This window comes from Carcharhinus amblyrhynchos, chromosome 20 (assembly GCF_965287045.1).
Source record: "Carcharhinus amblyrhynchos chromosome 20, sCarAmb.v2.hapA, whole genome shotgun sequence".
Lineage (NCBI taxonomy): Eukaryota > Metazoa > Chordata > Chondrichthyes > Carcharhiniformes > Carcharhinidae > Carcharhinus > Carcharhinus amblyrhynchos.
Genome location: NC_137343.1, coordinates 42,660,116 through 42,684,297, shown reverse-complemented (window position 1 = coordinate 42,684,297; position 24,182 = coordinate 42,660,116). Strand labels below are relative to the sequence as shown.

Here is a 24,182-nt window from a genome sequence, read left to right as displayed (position 1 = left end):
TGGTCACATCCGCTTTGATGTGGATATGCCGGCGTTGGACTGGGGTAAACACCAGTAAAAAGTCTGACAACACCAGGTTTAAGTTTTACCACATCAGCTTTCCCAGGACATGGGCCTGCTGAGTAGAACCTGCCAGAGGGGTAATGCCAGGGAAAGAGGGTGGGGGGGCAGGTGGTATAGTGTGGGGAGGTTCCATTGGTGGGGTTTGCTATTAATATTTTGTATCTGGGCACCTTGGGCTCAGTCATGGTCCACCACACCAGCGTGAAGTTGTGGAACCCACCCCTTCATTTCTTTTCAACTGTGCACCAAACAATAAAGTGGGGAAAGCTGCCTTTGGGGCTGATGGCTTAATTTTCCCGTCCTCTACACTACTCTACCTATTTTTGAGAAGGTTCAGCCTGAAATCCCCGACAGTCCCTTGGTTCTACACTGGAGTGTCAACCTAGATTTTATCCTAAAGTGGACTTGAACACACGACCTTCTGACTCCGTGGAAAGAGTTCTGCCCATTGAGCCACAGCTGAGAATGTGCTGCCGACAGTGTATCCAATGGTGCGGTCGATGTGCCGATAGGCCTGCTTTAAGGTTTCTATTTGCACTGGGCTGGAGCGTAACACCTGAGTTTTTGTGAAGGAGTGGGAGCTAATGATACTGGATCTGCAGAGTGCTGCAATGGCACAGGATGGCTTCCACGTGGAAAACATCACATTGAGCTGTTCTTTCTCTCTCCATCCCTCAGTACAGAGCTGGCGGCGCTAGAGCTTAAGCGAGATGGCTACCTACAGAAGCTGCGAGACGTTGAGGGTGAACGTGACCTGCTGAAGCAACACAACACCATGAGTCAAAGCAGCGCACAGAGGAGGATGCAGAACCAGGTGCTTGACCCTCAGAAACATGGCTTTGTCTCTTAAAGACACAGCCACGTGTGGACATAGCCTGTCTACATGCAGATTCCTATTTTCATTTGAAGTCGTTTAGAAGCGATGTACAGCAGACTTGTGGATTCACATTGCGGAGTCTGAGTTCCACAGCATTTGGCTCATTTGTCAATGCCAGCTCTCCAAAAGAATTGTCCATTTTTACCATTCCCCTGTTCTTTCCACAGTCCCTTTTGAGAATTTCCCTTTCAAATAAGGGCGACAAGGTGGCACAGTGGTTAGCACTGCTGCCTCATAGCTCCAGGGACCTGGGTTCGATTCCTGGCTTGGGCCAATGTCTGTGTGGAGTTTGCATTTTCTCCCCGTGTCTCCATGGGTTTCCTCCAGGTACTCTGGTTTCCTCCCACAGTTCAAAGAGATGTGCAGGTTAGGATGATTGGCCATGCTAAATTGCCCCTTAGAGTCAGGGAGTTTAGCAGGATAAATACAGAGGATAATGGGTGGCTGGGATTGTGGTTGGTGCAGACTTGATGGGCCGAATGGCCCTGTAAGGATGCCATGATTCTACGAAATAGTTATCCCTTTAGCCCTGTTGCAGATTGTTCTGGATTTTGCACCCACCACTGTTTTTGGTGAGGCTTTCCTATCCTAACACCGTTTTGTGTGAAAGTATTTCCTGTTGTTACAAGTATAATTGTGCCTTCTGGTTTCTGACTTCTGAACCAGTGCAATTTCTCTTGCTTTGTTTTATCAAAGTTTGGAATAGCTTCACCCGATGCTCCCTTAATCTCTCCTGCTCTCCTGAAGAGAGATTCTGTTTCTCTCCTTGCAACTAAAGTCTTTTGGTATGATCTCAGTAAACACAATCTCTGTGCTCCTTCAGGTAACATGAGGGTATTGGTGACTACGGACGTGGTGTGGATTGGTCCACGGTTATGCTTGGCAAAACACTGCAGTGGTTTGCCATTGACTTCTGCAGTATGAGTGGCCAGAACTTCTCCCCCCTCTCGCTGCCTGCCATCAGGTGCACTGGGAGGATTTAAAGACAGATGATCAGCCTGGGACTTGAACCTGTAGCTTCTGGCCCAGAGGTTTAGGGTATGGAGTCGCTCCCACTGAGCCTGCAACTGTGGCCTTGACATCCTTTCTAAAGTTCAGCTTCCAAACCAGGATTCTAGCCGTGACCTAACCAATAATTTCTACAGGTTTAGCATTATCGCTTTGCTTTTATAGTCTATAGCCTTTACTATGAAACCTCTGATTATCTTGTTGTATCTATTTGACTTCACATTCTTCATTACGGTGTTTTCCCACTTTTTTTCAAACATCTCTTGGCTAATTGAAGAGAGGTAGATGATTTGCTCACAGGCCTCTTGACTGTTGCCCTTCTCTTTTCCCCCTTGCTGCCGTGACACTTCCTCAGTTGCGCTTCCTCCTACCAAAGATTGTGCAACTTTCATCTTTCTGTATCTTTGCTCTGTCTCCTCTCTCCAGATCGCAGCACTCAATCTGGAGCGCAATGACTTAAGGGCACATCTGCGGCAGCTGCGGAGCAGCCTGTCCTTCCTGGAGCATCAGGATTTGGACCGGGAGCTCAGAAGTATGAAGGATGAGTTATTCACAGAGCAGCAGAGCACCAGAATCCGGGTCGAGCAACTGCAGCAGGTGAGAGAGCTTTCTAGAAGCGTTGAAAGAACCAGGGAAGCAAAGACATTAAGAGGAGGTGTGAGGAAATTACTGGGGAGTGGAGGCAACAGAAATAGTCTGCAAAACGTGGGCAAACTACATCAATGGGATTAGTAGGAATTAAACCAGCTGGATAAAAGGCAAACTGCACCAACAGAACAAAGGAGAGAAATCTAGCAGTTGAACAAAGTAGTGGGACACACATCAGCAGAACAAAGGGATAAACCCAACAAACCCAACAGCAGGCAATCTGGTGTGCACCTTCAAAGTTTGCAAAGGAAAATCAAATCTAAGCATGAAGAACCTAATGCAGTGGTGGACATCCTGCCTGGTGGAAACTTTGCATCTGTACCCAATCCCCCAGTAAGATGTCTCACAACGCCAGGATAAAGTCCAGCAAGTTTATTTGATAGTAAACCCACAAGCTTTTGGGGTTTGCCCCTTCGTCAGGTAAGTGGAGGGTTCTGGTCTCAAACAGAGCATATAAAGGCACACACAGTTTACAGAATACTGATTAGAATGTGAGTCTTTACAGCTAATCAATTTTTAAAGGTGCAGACAATGTGAGTGGAGATAGCATTAAGCATAGGTTAAAGAGATGTGTATTGTCTCCAGACTGGACAGTAAGTGAGATGTTGCAAGCCCAGACAAGTCATGGGGGTTACAGATAGTGCGACACGAACCCAAGATCCCAGTTGAGGCCATCCTCGTGTGCGGAACATGGCTATCAGTTTCTGCTCAGCAACTATGTGCTGTTGTATGTTGTGAAGGCCGTCTTGGAGAACGTCTACCCGAAGATCAGAGGCCGAATGTCCGTGACTGCTGAAGTATTCGCCAACAGGAAGGGAACAGTCTTGCCTAGTGATTGTCGAGCGGTGTTCATTCATCCGTTGTTGTAGTGTCTGCATGGTCTCCCCCAATGTACCATGCCTCGGGACGTCCTTTCTTGCAGCAGACACTGTTGGCCGAGTTGCAAGAGTATGTGCCATGTACCTGGTGGATGGTGTTCTCACGTGAGATGATGGCATCCGTGCTCTGTTTGAGACCAGAACTCTCCACTCACCTGACGAAGGGGCAAACACCAAAAGCTTGTGGGTTTACTATCAAATAAACTTGTTGGGCTTTAACCTGGTGTTGTGGAACCTCTTACTGTGTTTACCCCAGTCCAATGCCGGCATTTCCCCATCATGACTCCCAATCCCCCAGCCACTTCTTGGATTGATTATAATGAGTTTCATTCTGCACCGGATTTGGATCTGTTTGATTTAATAGTGTAGACTGAGGAAGCTTGAAGGCAGAATGTCAGTGCTGTCTGTCACAGCCCTGACATGCATCACCTTTTGTCCGCTTAACAATTTCCTCTTCACCTTTTCTTTCTTCCTCTGCAGCATTTGGAAGAGGCGGAGGTGAGATTGGAGCAGAGAACAGCCAAGATCACTCAATTACTGGAGAAAAACAGCAGCCTGGAGTCACAGGTTAAGGAACTGGAGAGGAGTCTGAAGGTTGTGGTGAGCACGAGCATTGTCAAATAATATCTGCATAATCTTGATTAATGGCCAAATTCTCACTGGGTGTGAGAGGGATGGCAGTTGGTTACTAACCACCTCTGTTCCTTATTCTATATTTCTGCTTTTATTTTTAAAGATGTTCAATCCAAATCAATATTTGAATACAGATCAAATTCTGTCCTAATGATGTGACACCTCCACTCCATCATAATTGACCTTCACAGTAAAGTAAAAAATGAAGTTTATTTATTAGTTACGAGTAAGGCTTACATTAACACCGCAAGGAAGTTATTGTGAAATTCTCCAAGTTGCCACAGTCCGGCACCTGTTCGGGTCAATGCACCTAACCAGCATGTCTTTCAGAATGTGAGGTGAAACCAGAGCACTCAGAGGAAACCCACCCAGACACAGGGAGAACATGCAAACTCCACACAGACAGTGACCCAAGTCGGGAATCGAACCTGAGTTCCTGGCGCTGTGAAGCAGCAGTGTTAACCACTGTGCTACCATGCCGCCCCATGCATTGGGTGTTTCTAGATTTCCCTCACACCTCTCCTGATTGTGGGACACTATAGAGCCTAGATTCAGTGGTGGCCCTGCCACCTTCTATTCCTGACCCATTCAGAGAGAGAAAGTGAGGGAATGTTACTGGGAGCCAGGACTATTGTAGCACCTAGGACCAGGATTGGGCATGAGGCTTCTCGAATCTCCTCTGCCATACAATTAGATCCAGTAAGAAGTCTGACAACACCAGGCTCAAGTCCAGCCAATTTATTTGATAGTAAACTCACAAGCTTTTGGGGTTTGCCCTCCGTCAAGTGAATGGAGAGTTCTGGCCTCAGACAGGGCATATAACAGCACAGACAGTTTACAATCTGAGGCCAGAACTCTCCATTCACCTGACGAAGGGCAAACCCCGAAAGCTTGTGAGTTTACTATCAAATAAATTGGTTGGACTTAAACCTGGTGTTGTCAGGCTTCTTACTGTGTTTACCCTAGTCCAACTCCCTCATCTCCACATCATGAATACAATTAGATCATGATTGATCTGTACTCAATTCCACTTATCATCTTTAAATCCATATCCTTGCCTAATAAGAATATGTAAATCTCCATCTTGGTGGCTCTGATTATTGCCCAGCATCCACAAATAGATCACTCTTTATTTCTATTCCAATTTGTGTGGGAAAACTACAACTTGGCTTTGTTCTTAACTGATCTTGGTCAAATTTTAGGGTTATGTCCCCTCCTCTTAATTGTACTCACCAGAGGATGTAACTTCTCTGTGTCTGACCAAATTCTTTTAATATATTATACGCCTTGATCAATGTTTACTCAATTTTCTACCCTCAAGGAGTGTGCAGGAGTGTGCAACTTCATTAAACCTGCTTGACTGGTGATTTGTAACACAGCTACCAGATTTGTAATAGAGTTTGCCTATATTGTCTTTCCGTCCCTTTAGTTGCAAGCACTCAGCCTTTGGTTGCCAACTGCCCACTAACTATTTAACATCTGAAAATCTGAGCAGAACAGTCAAACCACTTTGCTGTAGACAAGAGGCTGATCCAGTGTCGAAGGATTGAGTTGGAGGAAAGGGCAGGGCAAGCAGTGCTGTGTAGGTGACTGAAAACGAACCATATTAGGGAACAGCGGATATTGAATATTGTGATGTGATTAATCTGGAGCGCCACTTTGAGCTGGGCTGGTATCCAGAATCGATTGGCTGAAGGTTAAAGCTTGCAAAAGGAGAATTTGAGACCGTATGTTATTCCACAAAATAATGGTCAACATTCAGAATGACCTTCCAAGTCAGGTAATGGGAGTGAAACTATTTTCAGAGATACTTGGATGATGTCTGATGGATTAAGTGGCCTCCATGCCTGAATGCTCCTTGTGATGGGGGGCACAGCCTCCTGTTCCATTAATCTTCAGTAAAGGGATTTGGGACGCCTTGGCTGTCAAGCAAGATATTGTTTGGGTTTACAAGTCATGACAAAGAGATCCTGACTACTTCTGCTCCTGAGTCCTGTCTTTCCAGCCATACTGAGAACACTCTTGTCTTCAACCCTGACAGGGAGCTGACTCGAACCCCAACAACTCCATTCGTGTTCGTGAGCTCTTGTCGCAGCTGACGGAACGTGACCTGAAGGTCAGCGCTCTGGAGAAAATCCTGGCGGAGAAGGAGCTGGAGCAGTTGAGGCTGAGGGAGAGCGCGGTGGTGTTGCGGGCAGAGAGGGAGGCTCAGCCCTCTGCCATGGAAACTCTTAGAAAGGAGCATGAACGACAGCTTACCTCAACCACAATGGATAAGAAGCGGGTCCAGGTAATGGGACTGCATTACTGATTCCGCTGAGTACACATACAATTTTGTAACAGTGCAGACAATGTGGCATGTAATCTCCTGCTTGTGTGTTGTTTCATGCTACCTGAGCCTGCCCCATTCTGCTGAGTGTTTTGCCCAGCCATCGATTGATTGATCTCTCAACACCAAAGATTTGGCATGAAATTGTTGACTCCCCTAATGGATGGATTTGATGGATTTCAGTTTACCCATTAATCCAGCTTGGTCAACATAGTTCTTTCAACTGTCCAATTTATCTAAGGTGGCTCATTGTGAGCAACCCCAAGAAGCTTGGAGCACAGAAGGAGGCCATTCAGTCTGGCTTGTATCCAATTAGTCACACTCCCCCCTGCTCTTCCCCATTAGCTGTGCAAATCCTTCCATTTCAAGTATCTATCCAATTCTCTTTTTCAAGTTATTATTGAATCGGCTTCCACAATCTTTTCAGACTGTTCATTGCAAATCATCATAACTTGCTAAATAAAACAACTTTCCCTGTCTGGTCCTTTTGCAATCCCTGATCTGAAATCTTTGTCATCTGGTTAATCACCCTCTCCTTTCAGTGCAATTCTGTTTCTCACTCTACTCAATCAAAATCCATCACTATTTTAAACAATTTTACACAATTACTGTAATTTCAGGTCTTTCCCTTAACTGCCTGAATGGGAGTGTAAGTGAATGGATGTATTGAGCTGCTGGATTTACCAACAAGCATTAATTGGTTCAGGATATCGTGCCCATTGGATTCATTCGCCAGAGAACGACGCTGCTGTTTGCAGTGTTAAAATGGGCCTGATTACTTGCCTAAAGTCAGTTGCGACCCTTGACTAAGGACCAGCATCCAGGCTACCTACTGCACTACGGCAGTTCATTCTCTGAACTTGAGCAATGCAATATCCATGGCCAGAATTTTATGTACAAAGTTCAGGTGTGTCCTGATATCATTGTGCACTCATGCGATATTTTCTTTGGCCAGTTTAAAATAATAAAACACACCAATTTATCAAAGGCTAAGAACCTATTTGATTCATCTATTTCCTCCCAGTAAAGAAACCTGATGTCCTTCCCAGAACTAGCCTGTGCAGTTTCAGTCCTAGATCAAGGTATTTAATTCTTCACTGCTCTTTGCGGTGGTCTAGCAAGTTACTCAGTTGCAGTCATTCAAAAAGGCCCATCACTGTCTCAGGGCATACATTGCCCTGGGCAGTTTCTGCCAACCTAGTAATAAGATTATACAAACGAAAATTTCAACACGGATAAAGTTTTTGTTATGGGGAAACAGTGACTGTGATATACATATAGGCTAGTTAAGCCTCACGCACCATGGTCCATGGTAATTAAACCAGTGAGGGGTTGGGGCATTTAAAGTATACGAGGCTGATCATGTTGATCAAATCCAAGACAAAAGGAGGCTTGTCTGTTTTGTTAGCTTGGATCTGGAGTGTTTCACTGTTGAGACTTTGAATTGGACTTTACTCGGATATAGCTAAAAAAAAATGAAGCTGATGTCTACTCTGTCTTCCTCCGGCCAAGGATGAAGAAGCCCTGACACTGCAAGAACAGTCCTGGGTTCAGGAGAAGTCGATGCAAAAACGGAGTGAGGAAGTGAAGCAGGAAGCAAAGGAGTTGGTGAGGCACATTTTTATTAGACAAATAGTTGTACGTAGCAATGATTAATATTGTATGACAAAATGGTCACAGGTTATATGAAGTGAATGATAGTTGACCTGAGTTTTCAGAAGACTAATTCTTCATCTCCACCACCTGGGTGGAATGTAGACAGGGAAGCTTTGTGGAGAGATTGCATATCCATAAGTGAACCCACCTGTAACTAGGTGTACCATCCTCCCTACATAACTCTTTAATGTCCGGGTGTAGATCTGTCCTAATGTTCATGTATATAGTAATTCAGCCAAATACCCTTTTCCCATTACCAAAATCCCTTCATTATGAATCAAGAGAAGAACTGCACCTGCGGCTTATAGCTAGATAATCTACACCTTGGGACCTACAGCACCGGTCCAAGTTGAATCATAAAAACTAGGAGCATAAGTAGGTAATTTAGACCCTTGAGCTTCGCCACCATTTAATAGGTTCATGGTGGACTTCATGGTTTAAAAGCCCCTGCTGACCCCTTCTCATTGGGCGATTTTCTGTTCTTCACAAAGCCAGCAGGGAGATCTATCCATGATCCCCTGTGATCTTTGTGGCCATTATAACATCCGTCCACCCTTAGATCTGTGTCTCTCCCAGGATCCCTGCTACATAGAGGCCCTTTCTGCCACTTAGCAGTCAGTCTGATATTGGTTGAGGGTGGGGCTGGATTAGACAGCATAAACCGAATAGGGAACCTTTGTTTCCAGTGTTAGCATCGTAGAGTTGCCAGTGTGGATTCCTCCTCCAGTTTTGCTTCAGCCCAGAGGCTCATTTCTTCAGCTTCCACCTCCCAATTCCGTAAGTTCACTGTCCAAGGGGCTAACGTGGAGTCAGTTTTGAGCTGAGAGCTGGCAGTGGAACCTGCTCAGGCACGCACTCCCTGGCTCTGAGATGGTCCAAGTGCTTCTTTAAGGTTTTACCCTGGACTTTGACCTGTACGGTACTGGCCTCGTTTTCTCCATGACAATCCCGGAGACTCAATTGGGACCGTTCTGAAATTTTTCACGTGAATCAGATCACCCGTTGCAAAAGTTCTTTCTGTCCTTGTAGAATCATCATTTCATTTTTGGTTTCCTTGTTGGGACTCCACCCTCCTGACCAAGTAGGCTTAATCTGGGGTGAAGCCGCCATCCCATTAAATATCCGCCAGGGTAACACCTGTTGTGTGCGGTGTGATCCTATAATCGAAGGAAAATCGTGCCAGATTAGTCTCCCTGGATGCTGCTGGTCGTCTCTTCATGCCATTTTTGAAGGCTTGAGCTGCCCGTTCTGCCAGTCCATTTAACAACGGGTGATAAGGTGCAGTCCAGACATGTCAGGTACCACTGGACAGCACAAAGTTAGGGAAATCACTGCCAGTAAAGGTTGTGCTGTTATGGGAAACCAGGACTTCCGGCATTCCATGTGCACTGTAGCTTTGCTGATTGTAATTCCCTGATTGTAGCCTGAAAAGTCATGAGCAGAATGGATGCGGTGTGTCTACCACCAATTGAAACATGAAGGGCCTCACAAAGACCATGTGTACACGTGCCCATGGCTCAGCAGGCCATTCCTATAGGTGTAGGGAGGCTGAAAGAGGGAGTTTTTGATTTTCCTGGCACAGGCCACGTCGCTTTATCAAGCCTGTGATGTCAGGATCAAGACTGGTCCACTAGCTGTTTTTCATTTTTGAGATTCCCAGGCCGTCCTGGGGTGGAACAATTACTTGCAACCCCCAAAGAATGATCCCATCCTCAACACTAAGTTCATCTTTCTGAATGAGATGGGGTTCCATTTATTCAGAGCGTTGTCCTTGGAATCCATCATATAGGATCATATGCCTTATTTTAGATAAGGTTGGATCTTTTTGGGGCCAGGCTTTAATCTGACTTACTGCCACAGGCAAACTCTCCAAAAATTGGCTTGTGGGCAACGGGAACAACTCGATGCATTCGCAGCTATCCGGGCTCCAGGGCAATGTTCTAGAAGATACTCATAGGCTGCCAATAGCAAGACCCAGTGCTGTATCGGAGTGAAGGGATAGGGGGATTGCCTCTTTGAATAGGTCCAATAAGGGTTTATGGGTGGTAACTATAAAAAACCAATGACTTTAGACATATTCATACCAAATATGATCGCCATCCCTTTTTTCCCAATCTGAGAATTCCTTTGTTCCACATCCAATAGGGTCCTGGAGGTATATGTGACTTTGGGAGCTGCAGCCACCATTATGGGAGAACAGACATATAAGTGTCTCCAATCTGGCATCCAAGTCTTGAGATTGGAAGACACGTAGGTCAGACTATCTACCTAGACAAGGAAACTTTTACAAATAAAAGGCACCACAATGGCCTCAGTAACTTACAAGCAGCAATCAAGTGACAGAGGCTTTTTCATCCCATCTTTCCAGCAATGTGACAGCACCTTCCCAGGTGGGGAAGTGTCATAAGACAATGTAAATTCCTCCTTAAGTTAAATGGGCCAGTAGGTTAGATGACACTACTCCCTTGGGTAGCACTTGAAGGGATGTTCATTATAACTCTTTGGAAAATGGCAGATTCCAAAATGTAAACAGATATACTCAAAAAGTCCCTTATGTGTGTTGATCATCATGTATTTCCAGGAGGACTCATCCAATTCAAGTTGAAGATCGGTGTGGTTCATGCCCAACTGCTTTCCACCTGTTAGCTTAACGTAGCAATCTTCGATTTAGGACGTGGAATACCTCCCAAGATTGGAGACCCAATTGACCGTTAGTTTACAGTCCCCACAAAGATCAAACTGATTTGTCAGGCTTAAGAATGGACTATGGGTGCAGTCCATTCTGCAAATTTGCCTCATTATATCTAAGCCTTATTAAGCTGCCCAGTTCAGTTTCCACCATCTCCAGCATGGGACTGGTCTTGCTTTGAAATACTTTGATACACCATAGGGTTGACGTAGGTCATGACCTTGGCCCTTTTATTTTTCCCAGGCCCCCTTCAAAAACTCTAGGATATCTAATAATAACTTTATGCGCTTCCCTATGCTTAGCCTGAAGATCTCCAACCAGTTCAGCTGGATCTGGTAGAGCCAATCCCTCCCCACCAACCTTGGCCCATGTCCCAGTACGACACTGAGTGGGAGACAAGCTAATTGCTGCTTGTAAGTTACTGGAGCCACTGTGGTGCCTTTTATTTGTAAAGGTTCCCTCATGTAGGTAGCTAGCCTGGCTCATATGTGTGTTCTCCAATAACGGAGACTACAGATCCAGTGTCCACCTCCATCTTCAAGGGATGGCCATGCACTAGAAAATCTACCATTATTCGGCCAACTTTTGTTGTGACGATACGATTCAGTTGTAGTGTCCCTGTCTCAGGAGGAGGGTATGGTCAAGTACTGGCCTCGGCTTTTTCACGAGACAGCATGCTTTAGCCTGTTCCTGAAACTTCACCTTGGCTGCGGCCTATGGCAGTGCTTGCAATAATCCATCATCTGGTAACTTCAACTTTCTGGAATTTGTTCTCTGCTACTCATGGGGTTGTCCTGTGTTTCCTTGACTGTCAGGTAATGGTATTAGGGTTCATCTATCAAAAGGGGCCCTTTAGCATCTTATTCACTCTCCACTGAGGACTGATTACACAAAACCCCACCCCCTGTTTGGAGGACGTTGCTGCCTGATTCTCTCCGTAGTTCCTGAGCTCCTTTTCCTGCTTTCTCAAGTGGTAGGGCTAAGTTGATGGCTTTTTTAAAGTCCAGATTTGGTTCTGCCAATAGCTTCTTTTGAATGTTAGGTCATTATACCACGTACCAATCTGTCTTGCAACATTTCATTAAGAGGCAGTCCAATGTTTTGCCAATTTCCATATATTAACCAAGAACTCTGTGACAGATTCCCCAGGGGTTCTCTCAGCTATGTTGAAGTGATACCTCCACTTGACTGGTTATTTTTCTCCTCTGTGACTTGACACACTAACTGCCACCTAAATTAACAATTTTTTTTCATGTTTCTGTGCAAATGTCAAACCTGAGATTTCACAGCAACGAGTGGGAATGTGCCTTGGGAGGTGTAAATTTGGTTGTGAAGAATGGCCGCGCTTGTATGGTTTCATATGTATACATGAGTGTGTGCATCTTCAGATTCAGAGTACCCTAGTCCAGGATGACGAGAAGTGGGAAGCTGATCGGAAAGAACAACTCCTGCAACAATGTCTGTCTCTGGAAGAAAAGAATGGGAAGGCCCTTAAACAGGCCAACGAGGACCTGGAGAAAGAACGGAGGAACTCGCTAACTCTACAACATAAACTAGTCGAGTTGCAGAAGGTAATTAGCAGAAGATATTGGCAGCCGTGAGAATGATTAGTTGGCTTATGCAAGGCTTCTGAAGACTCCACATTAATTTAAAAGCAGAGACAAGTATGTGTGAATACAACACCCATTCCCCCCGACCCAGCTACCCTGCTCGACCATCTGATTATCCACCTCACCCCAGTATGCACTCTATCTATCTACCCATTCACTCACTCACCCAGTCTCTAGCATTAAGGTTGCACATTTAAACATGCCTTACAGCAGCTGATCATCTAAAAGGTGCTGTGTTCTGTCTTCTCCTGACTCTACTGCCTCCAACAGTGTTACCTAAGGGATGCTGTGTTGTTCGTTTCTGTGAAAACCCAGGATTGGGAGGTCTTGGAGTTCGGTAAATTTGCAATCGCAGCAGCGATATGACCATCAGGCCAATGTTAACTGTCTAATGTTAACAGTTGGGGACACGGATGGAGATCTAACCTCCATCCCAAGCCTAGTGAATGGAAAACACCTTTTAGGCTTTCACTGCTAATTGCAAACCTCTTGACATGGCAACAGTCTCAGCTGGAGTATGGAGTCATGTAGAATGGTTACAGCACAGGAGGCCATCTAATCCATCCTGTGTATGCTGGATCACTGCAAAAGCAGCTTAGCTAGCCCCATCCCAAACAGCTGATCCATTTTAAACATCCATGAATGCACCTACTCCTCACCAGGAACGCAGCGTTAACATCAAACCCTCCAAATCAGTTTTATAACAACAATTTCTAATTAGGAAGCAACTTTAACATTAAAATGTCCCAAAATGCTTCACAAGAGCATTATAAAAGTATAACGCGAGCCACGTATGTTAGATCAGCTGAACAAAAGCTTGGTAGGTTTTAAGGAGCATCTTAAAGGAGAAAAGTGAGGCAGACAGGTAAAGGGAAGGGTATTCCAGAGCTTGGGACTGAGTCAAATTAAGACCAAATGGTGTAGTGATTAAAACTGGGTATAGATTTCTTGGCTGGTGCAAGGACCAAAATAATAGTGCGGAAAAAGGCAGCTATGAGGATGGAGAAAAATATTGACAAAAGGGTAAAATGACAGTGAGCAAAATATGAAGAAAAGATCAATAGAGTTCAAAAAAGAAAAATACGCCACTGAAGAGCATGAACCATCTGTCTAGCCAGGGATAAATACAGAGTTGAGCCAGAGTCTAACCATTGCACACCCGATATATGTACTGGGCAGTGCAATGGATTCAATGCTGGTCGTTAACATTGACACATGAATTTCTGTTTGAGAAGAAATAAATTGGGGGTGGGAGAGAATATTTAAACCAATGGAGTCTTGAATTGCCAATGTTCCACGATTAGCCTAAATGATAAGTTCACACTCTGTCCCGATGCTGACAGTCTGCTCTGTTTATGGTGACAGAAAATTCAGGAGCTGGAGTTCCAGAGCCAGTCCTTCCGGCAAGAAACGGACCTGACCGTGAACAACTTGAGGACTGAGATGACCAAAGAGAAACAAAAGGAGATGCAACAGCTCAGGGAAGAGATGCAACTGGTATGAAATGGAATCTCCCAACTAGAGGAAGAATGGATAAAATTAATCCTTCATTTTACCCTGAGTAAAGTTGAGTTTGATCCATGGTAATTTTGGTATGAAAGCTGGTGCAATATTTATTCAGATACTTAGTTCTGATCTTAGTAATGTTAGGTCCAATCTATTGTAATAGTTGATGAGATCCCAAATAGTACAAGGTCTAACTCCTAGTCATGTTGGCTCTAATCCTTACTAGGATTGTAGAAGGTAGTATGATTCCCATTATTCCCCCATAATTTTTCACATCATGCCAAGTTGCTTTAATTTTCACATTTTATTTGGGATTGTTATGAGCCTCTCCTCCTGTTGTGAGTCTAGGAGAAAAAACAAGAAATCGAAAGGCTGACTTCAAAGATAGTCCAGATGGAGGAGGAGCTGCAGGTCCTGGAGGCTGATAAGAATGAAGCTGCCCACAAAGAGAGAGAAGCCCGAATGCAGAGCGAGCGGGCAGAAAGATCCTTCGTGTCCGAGATCAAGATGGAGTGTGAACGTATTCAAGTGTTAGTACAGAGCACACAAGAGCGAGCCTTGGGGAGAACCATTAGCCTACCAAGCAATGATCTGGGGTAAGTCACAAACACCAACATGGCTAACCCCTGTCAACTCATTCACGCTCCCATACTTGTCTCGCTCCTGTTATAGATCCTAGTGAAAATGGCAGTGTGCGATGTGGAGAAGGAGGAGAAGCGTTTAATTCACTCTGCTCAGAAGTGATTGTTTGGAAGCCTAACTATATAAGGGGGCAAGAAAATTACTTTATTCAGCTGTGTATGAGATAACAATTAGACAGCCCTTGCATCAGTTGAGATGACTGCTCAGTTTTGCTGATTTCTTCATATCCCAAAACGTGACATCAAAATGATATTGCTGTAATAAAACAGTAAATAAATCAGGAGTAGCTTTATTACTGAAATAGGAAAACCATGAGCAGGAACAGGCCATTCAGCCCCTCAAGTCTGTTGCATCATTCAGTTAGATCATAAATAATCTACACTTTAATCTGCCATATTACTTGAAACGTTTGCCTAGTGATACTGACTCTATACACCTAAAATACACACAGCAAATACATTTTCAACAAAAATTAAAATACTGAATTCCACAGAGATCCTTTAGATCTTTAAGTTCAACAAGAGATCAGAAGAACCTCATATCAATTTCACTGCAAAAATGTATTGTCTTTCTTTTTGCTTGTCCTACGTTCCTCCTGATCTCTTATCTTTATTATCTTAGTCTTCAATCTTTTTTCATCTAATGAATTTATTTCCGTTTTCTTTTCCTACTCTACGTCTATCACGTATGAGACCAAGTGATTTTCCCATTCGTTAAAAACCAACTCTGAACCAATCAAAGACCTAAGGTGGAATAATCCCAAAATTTGTAGTGTCAGTTTCAGTCTGAAAACTAGTGTGTGTCTCTCCAGTCGTACATCCCAGTTTTCACTCTGAATTTTCTGGCATTCAGAGTGTGGTTTACACTCTCACTCTAGTGGGACAGGGCTTGCCTGATGGAGTCAGCAAGGCCGGTTCCACAGAGATTGGGCGTTATCTTTATAGAGCACCCCCATAATGTATGCAAATCAGGCTTACACCCTTCCTAGACACGAACCTGCTCTCTTCACTGGGGGTGGGGCGGAGAGAGATTGGAAATTGAAATCCTGCCAGCGCAAATCCCATCTTTGGCCTCTCTCAAGATTTTTCACCCATTGCAGGATGTGTCCGGGTTCAGTTGATTCTCCAAACACAGCGGTGAAGGTTCTGACCAGTAGAGACTGTAGCTGGTCCCCGGCCATGGGGACCTGTAACGATGACCTTGCTGGAGGGACTGGAGGCCATTGAGGCCCCCTGGGAGGTCGGGGGGGGGGGGGTCGGTAGTACCCCTTGATCAGGGTCAGCCTGGCACCCTGGCAGTGCCACTGGGCACAGGGTGGGACCAGGTAGGAGGGGAAGGAAGTGGGCAAATTCTACTTTGGGAGGTGGGGGGCTGGTGATGGGGCCGGTTATCGGAAGTTGGCCGATTGCGGGAGGAGTGATCGGGAAGTGATTGGAGGAGGTGGCCGGGGCTGACAATTGGGGGGATGGGGGGCTGGCAGGGGCAGGAGTTGGGAGATTGCTGCGTGACTAATGGCCCCGAGACCTCTGCTGCCTGCTTTTCCAGCTGTTTAGACACCAAGCACTGCCCCTGCCCCACTGTTTACTGCCATGAATCGCCTGACAGCCTCTATATTGTAGAGAGTGCTATTAACTCATGAAACTTGGCTCGCCCAATAAGCACATGGGAAGACCTCCCGTTTTCCCGTCAATTAGACACTTTGAATATTTTTGGGAAAATCACCCCCAATCTGCCCCATTGTCTTTTTATTAAATGCCGTGCATTCTGGAAAGGGGCGAAAGATCAACATTATTTATATGTTTGAAGGGAATGATTGAGGTTGGTGCAGAGAGATTCTCTTTGAACTACAAGAACCACAGGGCATCAATATCAACCTTATCTTCAGTCACACGTACCTTAAGGGATAATCTCTAACTGTTAACTGTTAAGTTAACAGTTAGAACTGTTAACTTAATGAATAGAATGTGACAGAGCAACAGGAATGCAGAATCCCAAGAGGAACACTCTGCTTTTTGGCTAAGATCAAGCCCGAGATGGGGTGCAATGCCTTATCTTGTCAGCTTGGATCATGTTTAAAGTTTATTAGTTTGTTTATTAGTCACAAGTAGACTTACATTAATAGTGCAATTAAGTTACTGTTAAAATCCCCTAGTTGCCACACTCCAGCGCCCGTTCAGGTACACTGAGGGAGAATTTAGCATGGCCAGTGCATCTAACCAGCACGACTTTGGAGTGTGGGAGGAAACAGGAGCACCTGGAGGAAACCCACACGGACATTGGGAAAACATGCAAATTCCTCACAAACAGTCACGCAAGCTGGGAATCGAATCTGGGTCCTTGGTGCTAAGGGACAGCAGTACTAACCGCTGTGCCATCCACTGTTTGTCTCTCTTATGTGGACCGTGAAATGGATTCAATTTGAATTTGGTTTTTGGAGCAAGCAAGGAATGGATTTGGGTCCACTCTGCGCATTGGCTTTGTAATTGTAAAAACAGAGTAAATGTTTTTTAAAAACTTGATTCAGCGGGAAGCAGATGGATATTTTATTGGGAGAGAACCCGCCAAGGTCCCATATGTGGATCTCTTGCTGAGGTGAGCATTCTTTGATCATTTAGAATCTCTATGGTGATTGAATCTCTATGGTGCAGAGGGAGACCATTTGGCCCATCAAGTCTGCAGCAACTCTCAGACAGAGCATCTTACCCAAGCCCATACCCTCCAGCTTATCCCCGTAGCCCTGTACATTTAGCATGGCCAATCTACCTAACCTGAATGTTGGATCATGTTTAAAGTTTATTTATTAGTCACAAATAGCCTTACATTAACACTGCAATGAAGTTGCTGTGAAAATCCCCTAATCGCCACATTCCAGCACCTGTTTGGGTACACTTACGGATAATTTAGCATAGCCAATGCACCTAATCAGTACCGTCTTTGAGACAGTGGAAGGAAACTGCAGCACCTGGAGGAAACCCAAATAGACACTGGAAGAACTCCACACAGACAGGCACCTAAGGCCGGAATTGAACCCAGGTCCCTGGCGCTGTGAGGCAGCAGTGCTAACCAGTGTCCCATCTTTCATCGACATGTCTGATCGCAACAGAAGGCTAGATATTTGATATGATAACTTGAACAATAAGATGTGCTTCCGATGGTTCAGCAGGCCAGTTAATAGCCATTTGGATACAAGATGTCAGGTGATTGATATTGTGCAAGACTGTTAAATGATGCTGGTCTTTTTAATGGTTCAGTGAAATGGTACAAACTAAGTTTCGTGGGGCTGTTAGTGCAGACTTTCCTTGTGATTATTGGAATGCTTAGCTCCCAGACGCAGTGAAGGGGAAGATGTGCTGTTCCATCAGGTCACCACTCATACCTATCTGCACCATACTGTAATTCCCTGGAGTTTTCCAATTAGCCTGTGCTTGGTGTAGTTGCAGGTCCAATGTAAACTTGAATAAGACAGGGAATATATTCCTGTCTCCCATCTCCACTTCCTGACTGTCCAACAGTTGGGTGCCCTAAGGGAGGAGTGCCCAAACTAACCAGATACTGAAGCTTGCACTCGGACTGGTGACAACCAAAGGGTCCGCTTAATGTGCAGAACATTTAGAAAATAAAGCAGAAGTCTGGAACAAAGAGAACAAGATGTTTCTCCCCCACCCCAGACCCACTTCCAGGAGGTTTTTCTATCCAAGAACATGGAAATGTAAAAATTAAAAGCAGGAGTAGGCCATTCGGCCCATCAAGTCTGTTCTGCTATTCAGTGTGATCATGATTGATTTCTCAGTCGCAACATCGTGTGCCTGTCCTCTCCCCTCAACGCCTTTAGCATCCAGGAACCTATTTCCTTCTTGAATGCATTCAGTGATTCAGAAATTCTAAGGTGCCTCTCCTCTGACAGGTTCATTGCACCTGGAGGGCACTTGCTGGAGAATCCAGAGGAAATTCTATCCTGCTAAACGTAACTTTTTTTTCCTTTACAGGGGCCTGACGCGAATGACATTGGGTCAGGCTATTCGCACACTGTGCAGAGCGGGTGAGGACCTGCGCCAGCTCGTAATAGACCTACATCAGGAGCTAGAGAGCCAGCGGTGCATGACGCACTATCTCCAGAGGGATAAGGTACTAGATACTTTGATTAAACCAACGCGTAAACTGAAACAAAAAAAGCTGGGAAATCTCGACAGGTCTGACGGCATCTGTGGAGAGAGAATAGAGCCAATGTTTCGAGCCCAGGTGACCCTTCGTCAGAGCTCAACTGTGTAAGCTGGACAGGTTGCAGTATGGTGGAACCTTGGATTCAGCACGGTCTTTATGTCATTCACATAAACCCAAGTGACCAGATGGGTGTCTCTGTAGACTTTTTTTATAGTTTATTTGTAAGTCTTTGCTACAATAAACAAATTGGGTGGTTTTGCTATTTTAAGGCAGCCAAATTTTAAAGATGAGAGGTAGATTCAGCTGGAGTATAGCATTGGAGATTGACAGATTTTGCTTGCATGTAAACTGATTCTTTTTTTATTATTGTCACAAGTATTAGTATTCAGTGAAAAGCATTGTTTCTTGCACAGTATACAGTCAAAGCATACCATACATAGAGAAGGAAAGAAGAGGGTGCAGAATGTATAGAACATAGAACATTATAATGTATAGAACATTACAGCACAGTACAGGCCCTCCGGCTCTCAATGTTGCGCCGACCAGTGGAACCAATCTAATGACCCTCTAACCTTAACTATTCCAATATTATCCATATGCCTATCCAATGACCATTTGAACGCCCTTAAAGTTGGCGAGTCCACAACTGCTGTAGGCAGGGCATTCCACGCCCTTAACTGTATGTTACAGTTATAGCTAGGGTGCGTAGAAAGATTGACTTAATGTGAGGTAGGTCATTCAAAAGTCTGATGGCAGCAGGGAAGAAACTGTTTTTGAGTCAGTTGGCACATGTTCTCAGACTTTTGTATCTTTTTCCCAATGAAAGAAGGTGAAAGAGAGAATGTTTGGGGTGTGTGGGACCCTTGATTATGCTGGCTGCTTTTCCGATGCAGCAAGTGTAGACAGAGTCAATGGATGGGAGGCTGGTTTGCATGATGGACTGGGCTACGTTCATAACCCGTGAGTCAGCAGCTCACCTTATATCTCTCCCCATTTTTATTTCCATCGTAAGAAACGATGTTAGGCAGGGCACTAACTCCCTCATTTTAACACTATTGCAGTAAGTCAAAGTCTATTCCAGTGTTAGTTGTAGCATCTGTGTAGCAGTGAAAGGGGTTTGATGGGTGATACGCACAACCCATCCCATATTTTTCTGATTGTCTGATCAGTCATGCATTAGTTGTATCTTCAGTCACCAGAGGTTGTGTGGCCCTTGGAGTAAACGTTAAAAAAAAGAGATGAAAATGAACTTGTGATTAACACATCAATGGGATGAAAACAATCGCTCCTTGACTGCTGGGAAAAAAGTTGCTATCTTTGCAGAATCTTTACAGTGCAGAAAGATGCCATTCAGCCCATCGAATTTGCACTGACTCCACATAGTCCCATCCCCCCCACCTTACCCATGTAATCTTGCACGTGATAATGATCAGATAGCCATCCAATTCCATCTTGAACCTGCCTCTACCACTCTCTCAAAATTCATTAAACTCTTAACAGAAGCTGCAACACACACAGAGACAGAGAGAGGAACAGTTTAAGGGCAAACTCACATGCTGGCTATTAATAGAAGCAAACTGTCAGCAGTGTCTAATAATGAGCATGATGTTGTGCGACTGCTTACTGTGCTCCGAAGATGATCGGGGAGCTAACCCCAGTGAATGAACAGCAATGGACATCACAAAAAGCAGATTTTCTGCTCATTATGTTGCTGCATGCGGAAGCTTGCAATGCATAAATTGGCTGCTAAGATTCCTATGTTTCAACAGTGACAACACCGGAAAGCTCTTTAATTGTCTGTTGAGTGCATTGAGGCGTCCCAAGATCCTGAAAGGCTCTATACGAACGCAAGTCTCTTATTTTTATTTTGAACCCCAATGCTTGCAATCACAACAGCATTTTTCCCAAATCCTCTGTGTTGCAGAAATGGACAGTCCAATGCCAAAGTGTGACACAGCCAGCGGGGAGACACACTTTCATCTCATTAGATGAATTGCTGGATTCAAACATGGTTCCTACAGATGAAACATCATGCTCACTATCAGACACTTCTGTCAGTTTGCTTCTATTAAAAGCCAGCATGTGAGTTTGCCCTTAAACTGTTCCTCTCTCTGCTTCTGTGCATGCTGCAGCTTCTGTTAAGAGTTTAATGAATTTTGAGAGGGTGGTGGAGGCAGGTTCAAGATGGACTTGGATGGCTATCTGATCATTGTCACGTGCAAGATTACATGGTTAAGGCGGGGGGGTGGGACTAGGTGGAAGGCTATTTCAGAATCAGTGCAGATTCGCCATTGGAATCACGAGCTTTCGGAGCAATGCTCCTTCATCAGGTGAGTGTTCTTTGGAACAGTAACATGAGATCTTCTGCACCCAGCTACGAGAACAGATGTGTTTAACATCTCCCCTGAAAGGTGGGACATAGCTTCACATCAGCTAAAAGCACCAAGCCAAAGGAGACTTTCTGATGAAGAGGCCCCAAATAAGCAAGTGTGGTCTCTTTTTAAGGGAGTACAGAAATCCGTCCTCTTTAAAAAAAAAAAAGGCCAGGGCAGGTTTTTCAGGTCTGCGTTGCCTTCTGTAAAATTGCCAATCTCTGTATTGCCAACCCAGCTGTGTATTTTTCAGTAATTGGGAACGAGAGCAAAACAGCAGCAAGATCAACTCCTGTTAGAAAAGGTAGAGGCTCTGGCTGCCCTGTAGGACAGGTCAATCTTGCTGAATCCATTCATTCCCCAAGGTTATTCTCCAATATCATGAGTAATGTGGTGGTTGTGAGTCTCAGCATTGTAGCAGTCAGCTTGTTCTGTGATTGGCCTGACTTCTTGATAGTGCTGTAAAGAAACAAAGAACTTGTATTTATGCATGGTGGCACAGTGGTTAGCACTGCTGCTTCTCAGCGCCAGGGACCCGGGTTCAATTCCCAGCTTGGGTCACTGTCTGTGTGGGGTCTGCACATTCTTCCTGTGTCTGCGTGGGTTTCCTCTGGGTGCTCTGGTTTTTACTCAAACTAGCAGGCATGTCTGCAGGCAATCACATCCTTCCATTTGGCCATGTTCCTCAGGGCTGTAATGTAACTTATTACTCTTCTCCTGAAGCTGCTGCTGGTGGGTGTTATCCACTTTGCCCCCAGAGTCCTTCAGCTTTGACTTCTGCACAGTCCAGGGATAGCAAGAAGTCTCACAACACCAGGTTAAAGTCCGGCAGGTTTATTTGGTACAACATGACAGTCCAAGAATGTGCAGATTAGGTGGATTGGCTGTGCTAAATTATCCCTTTGTGTCAGGTGGACCAGCTAGGGTGAGCACAGTGTTTTGGGGATAGGGCCTGGGTGGGATTGTGGCCGATGCAGACTTGATGGGCTGAATGGCCTCCTTCAGCACTGTGGGATTCGATGATTCTTTGATAACATCAGAAGATATCCAATGTACTTTCCAGCCAATGAAATACTTTTAAAATGTAGTCATTGTTGTAATTTAGGAATTGCAGCAGCCAGTTGTCACAGCAATCTCCCACAAACAGCATGGTAATAATGGCCAGATGATCCAGTATTGGTGATGTTGATTGAGGGATCAATACTGGGCCAGACACCAGGAAGAACCCCTCTGTTTGTCTTTAAAAAAAAAATGCTGTGCGTTCAATTATGTCCACCTGAGAGTGAGCTGGGACCTCTGATTAACATGTCATCTGAAAGATGGCACCTCTGACACCACAGCACTCTCTCAGCCCTGCATTGGGAGTGTCAGCCTAACATAGGGTTTGAAGCTGAGGCTTTCTGGCTCGCAGTATTCATGGTGCTGGAATGGTTCCAATTCTCCTTGTATTTCGATTTTCTACAATCTAATAGCAGGGTTTTTTTTTTAAAGAAATACTGTTCACCAGAAAACACTCAGCAGTTCTTTTTGTGTTGTTACACTTGCTCATTATTGGAAACCCATCACAAATATTAGAGAGTGATGGACTTGAAAAACGGAAATACAATTCATCTCTGCCTGACTTGCCATGGTCATGTGACCATATCATGAGAGACACACTGCCTCTGGAGGCAGACATCTTAAGAAAGCCTCTCACTGAAACACACTAATGCTGACCTTACACTTGCAACATTTTCCCATCACCCTAAGAACACAGGAGAAGAAACATTCTGAAGATTGGATTCCAATATAAAAACCCCAAAAAAAATCCATTCTGCATTGTATTATTTTGTGTGCCATCAGGAGGCTGTTACTTTCTTCTTCACCTGCTCCAGGTAAATTGTATATCTGAGAAGCTAAAATGAAAAGTCTTTTATAAATTCATGACAAAAACCTAACTATTTAATGTTCTATTAAGTGTAACGATGCTACAGGACTTGAGTTTGGGCGTAACTCTCCTGCGTTGTCCATTGTACAGGATCACGTTGAAGAGGTCAGCAAGTTGCAGAGGTCACAGCTGAAGAACTCTGGGGGCAAAGTAGATAACACCCACCAGCAGCAGCAGCAGCTCCAGGAGAAGGGTAATAAGTTACATACAGCCCCGAGGAACATGGCTAAATGGAGAGATGTGATTGCCTGCAGACATGCCTGCAAGTCTGAGGAAAAACTGAATGAAATGTATGTGACTTCTGTGTCTCTTTAAATGTGGCCAAGAACTTGTTTTAGTCCTTTGTGATAGAATGGGCTGATGCTTTTACCAGTACCCATAACCCACAGCCATTAAGAATCCATTGAACCGAATTCCCACGGTGCAGAAGGTGGCCATTTGGCTCATCAAGTCTGCACCAACTATCCAAAAGAGCATCCTACCTAGGCTCTCCCTGTAACTCTGCACATTTGCCGTGTCCAATCCACCTAACCTACATGTGTTTGGACACTAACGGGTATTTTAACATGGCTGACCCACTTAACCTTCTTTGGAATGTAGTACAAGCTGGAACACCCGGAGGAAACCCACGCAGAAAACGTGCAAACTCCACACAGTCACTCAAGGCTGGAATGGAACCTGGATCCCTGCTGCCGTCAGGCAGTAGTGCTAAGCATTGTGCCACCGTGCCGCCCAAAATGTCCATGTATGTACAATGTTTGTTCATGTCAGTAAAGTATGACATTTTTTTAAGAATTCATTCCTAACAGAACATTAGTGACTAATTGACAGTAGTTTCATGGCATCTCTTCCTCTACCAGCTGAGACCCCACCCCTCTCTCACAATTAGAATGTCCATTTACAGCAACATGAATCACAGCAGGTTGTCTATGATATGCACCGACTGAGCAGAATCTGCCAGAGGTGTGAAGGTAAGTATAATGCCTGAGGGGGAGGTGGGTCATGCCCGGGTAGTAGAGCAGTGCCGGGGGTGGGGGGGCTGTTTGTGACGGGGAGTGGTGTTGCGCAGGTAGATGTTCTGTTGGGTGGATGGGTGGTGCTATTTGTATTAAAAATGGTGTCTCAATCTTTTAACCAACTAAATTGCTGGTGGGGTGGACTCCATCGCTCTAGCAATGTTTGA

At 44.8% G+C, this 24,182-nt stretch overlaps 1 protein-coding gene across 1 annotated transcript; it reads left to right on the top strand.

Annotated features, from left to right (window-relative positions):
- The first annotated feature begins 1,768 nt into the window (after positions 1–1,768).
- Positions 1,769–20,652, top strand: LOC145356193 (uncharacterized). Its single transcript, XM_080208804.1, has 10 exons — positions 1,769–1,858; positions 2,375–2,545; positions 3,955–4,074; positions 6,149–6,397; positions 7,949–8,044; positions 12,170–12,352; positions 13,757–13,888; positions 14,246–14,493; positions 18,526–18,729; positions 20,625–20,652. The coding sequence occupies exons 1-10, from the start codon at positions 1,769–1,771 to the stop codon at positions 20,650–20,652; spliced, it is 1,521 nt and encodes a 506-aa protein (XP_080064930.1).
- The last annotated feature ends 3,530 nt before the right edge of the window (positions 20,653–24,182 follow it).

What these genes read in the sequence shown, in the direction of transcription:
- LOC145356193 (XM_080208804.1), top strand. Translation starts at nt 1,769, where the DNA reads ATGAGGGTATTGGTGACTACGGACGTGGTGTGGATTGGTCCACGGTTA. An exon ending in AGAGGAGTCTGAAGGTTGTG is followed by an intron (nt 4,075 to 6,148) that starts GTGAGCACGAGC and finishes CAACCCTGACAG; the next exon opens with GGAGCTGACTCGAACCCCAA. An exon ending in AACTAGTCGAGTTGCAGAAG is followed by an intron (nt 12,353 to 13,756) that starts GTAATTAGCAGA and finishes TTATGGTGACAG; the next exon opens with AAAATTCAGGAGCTGGAGTT.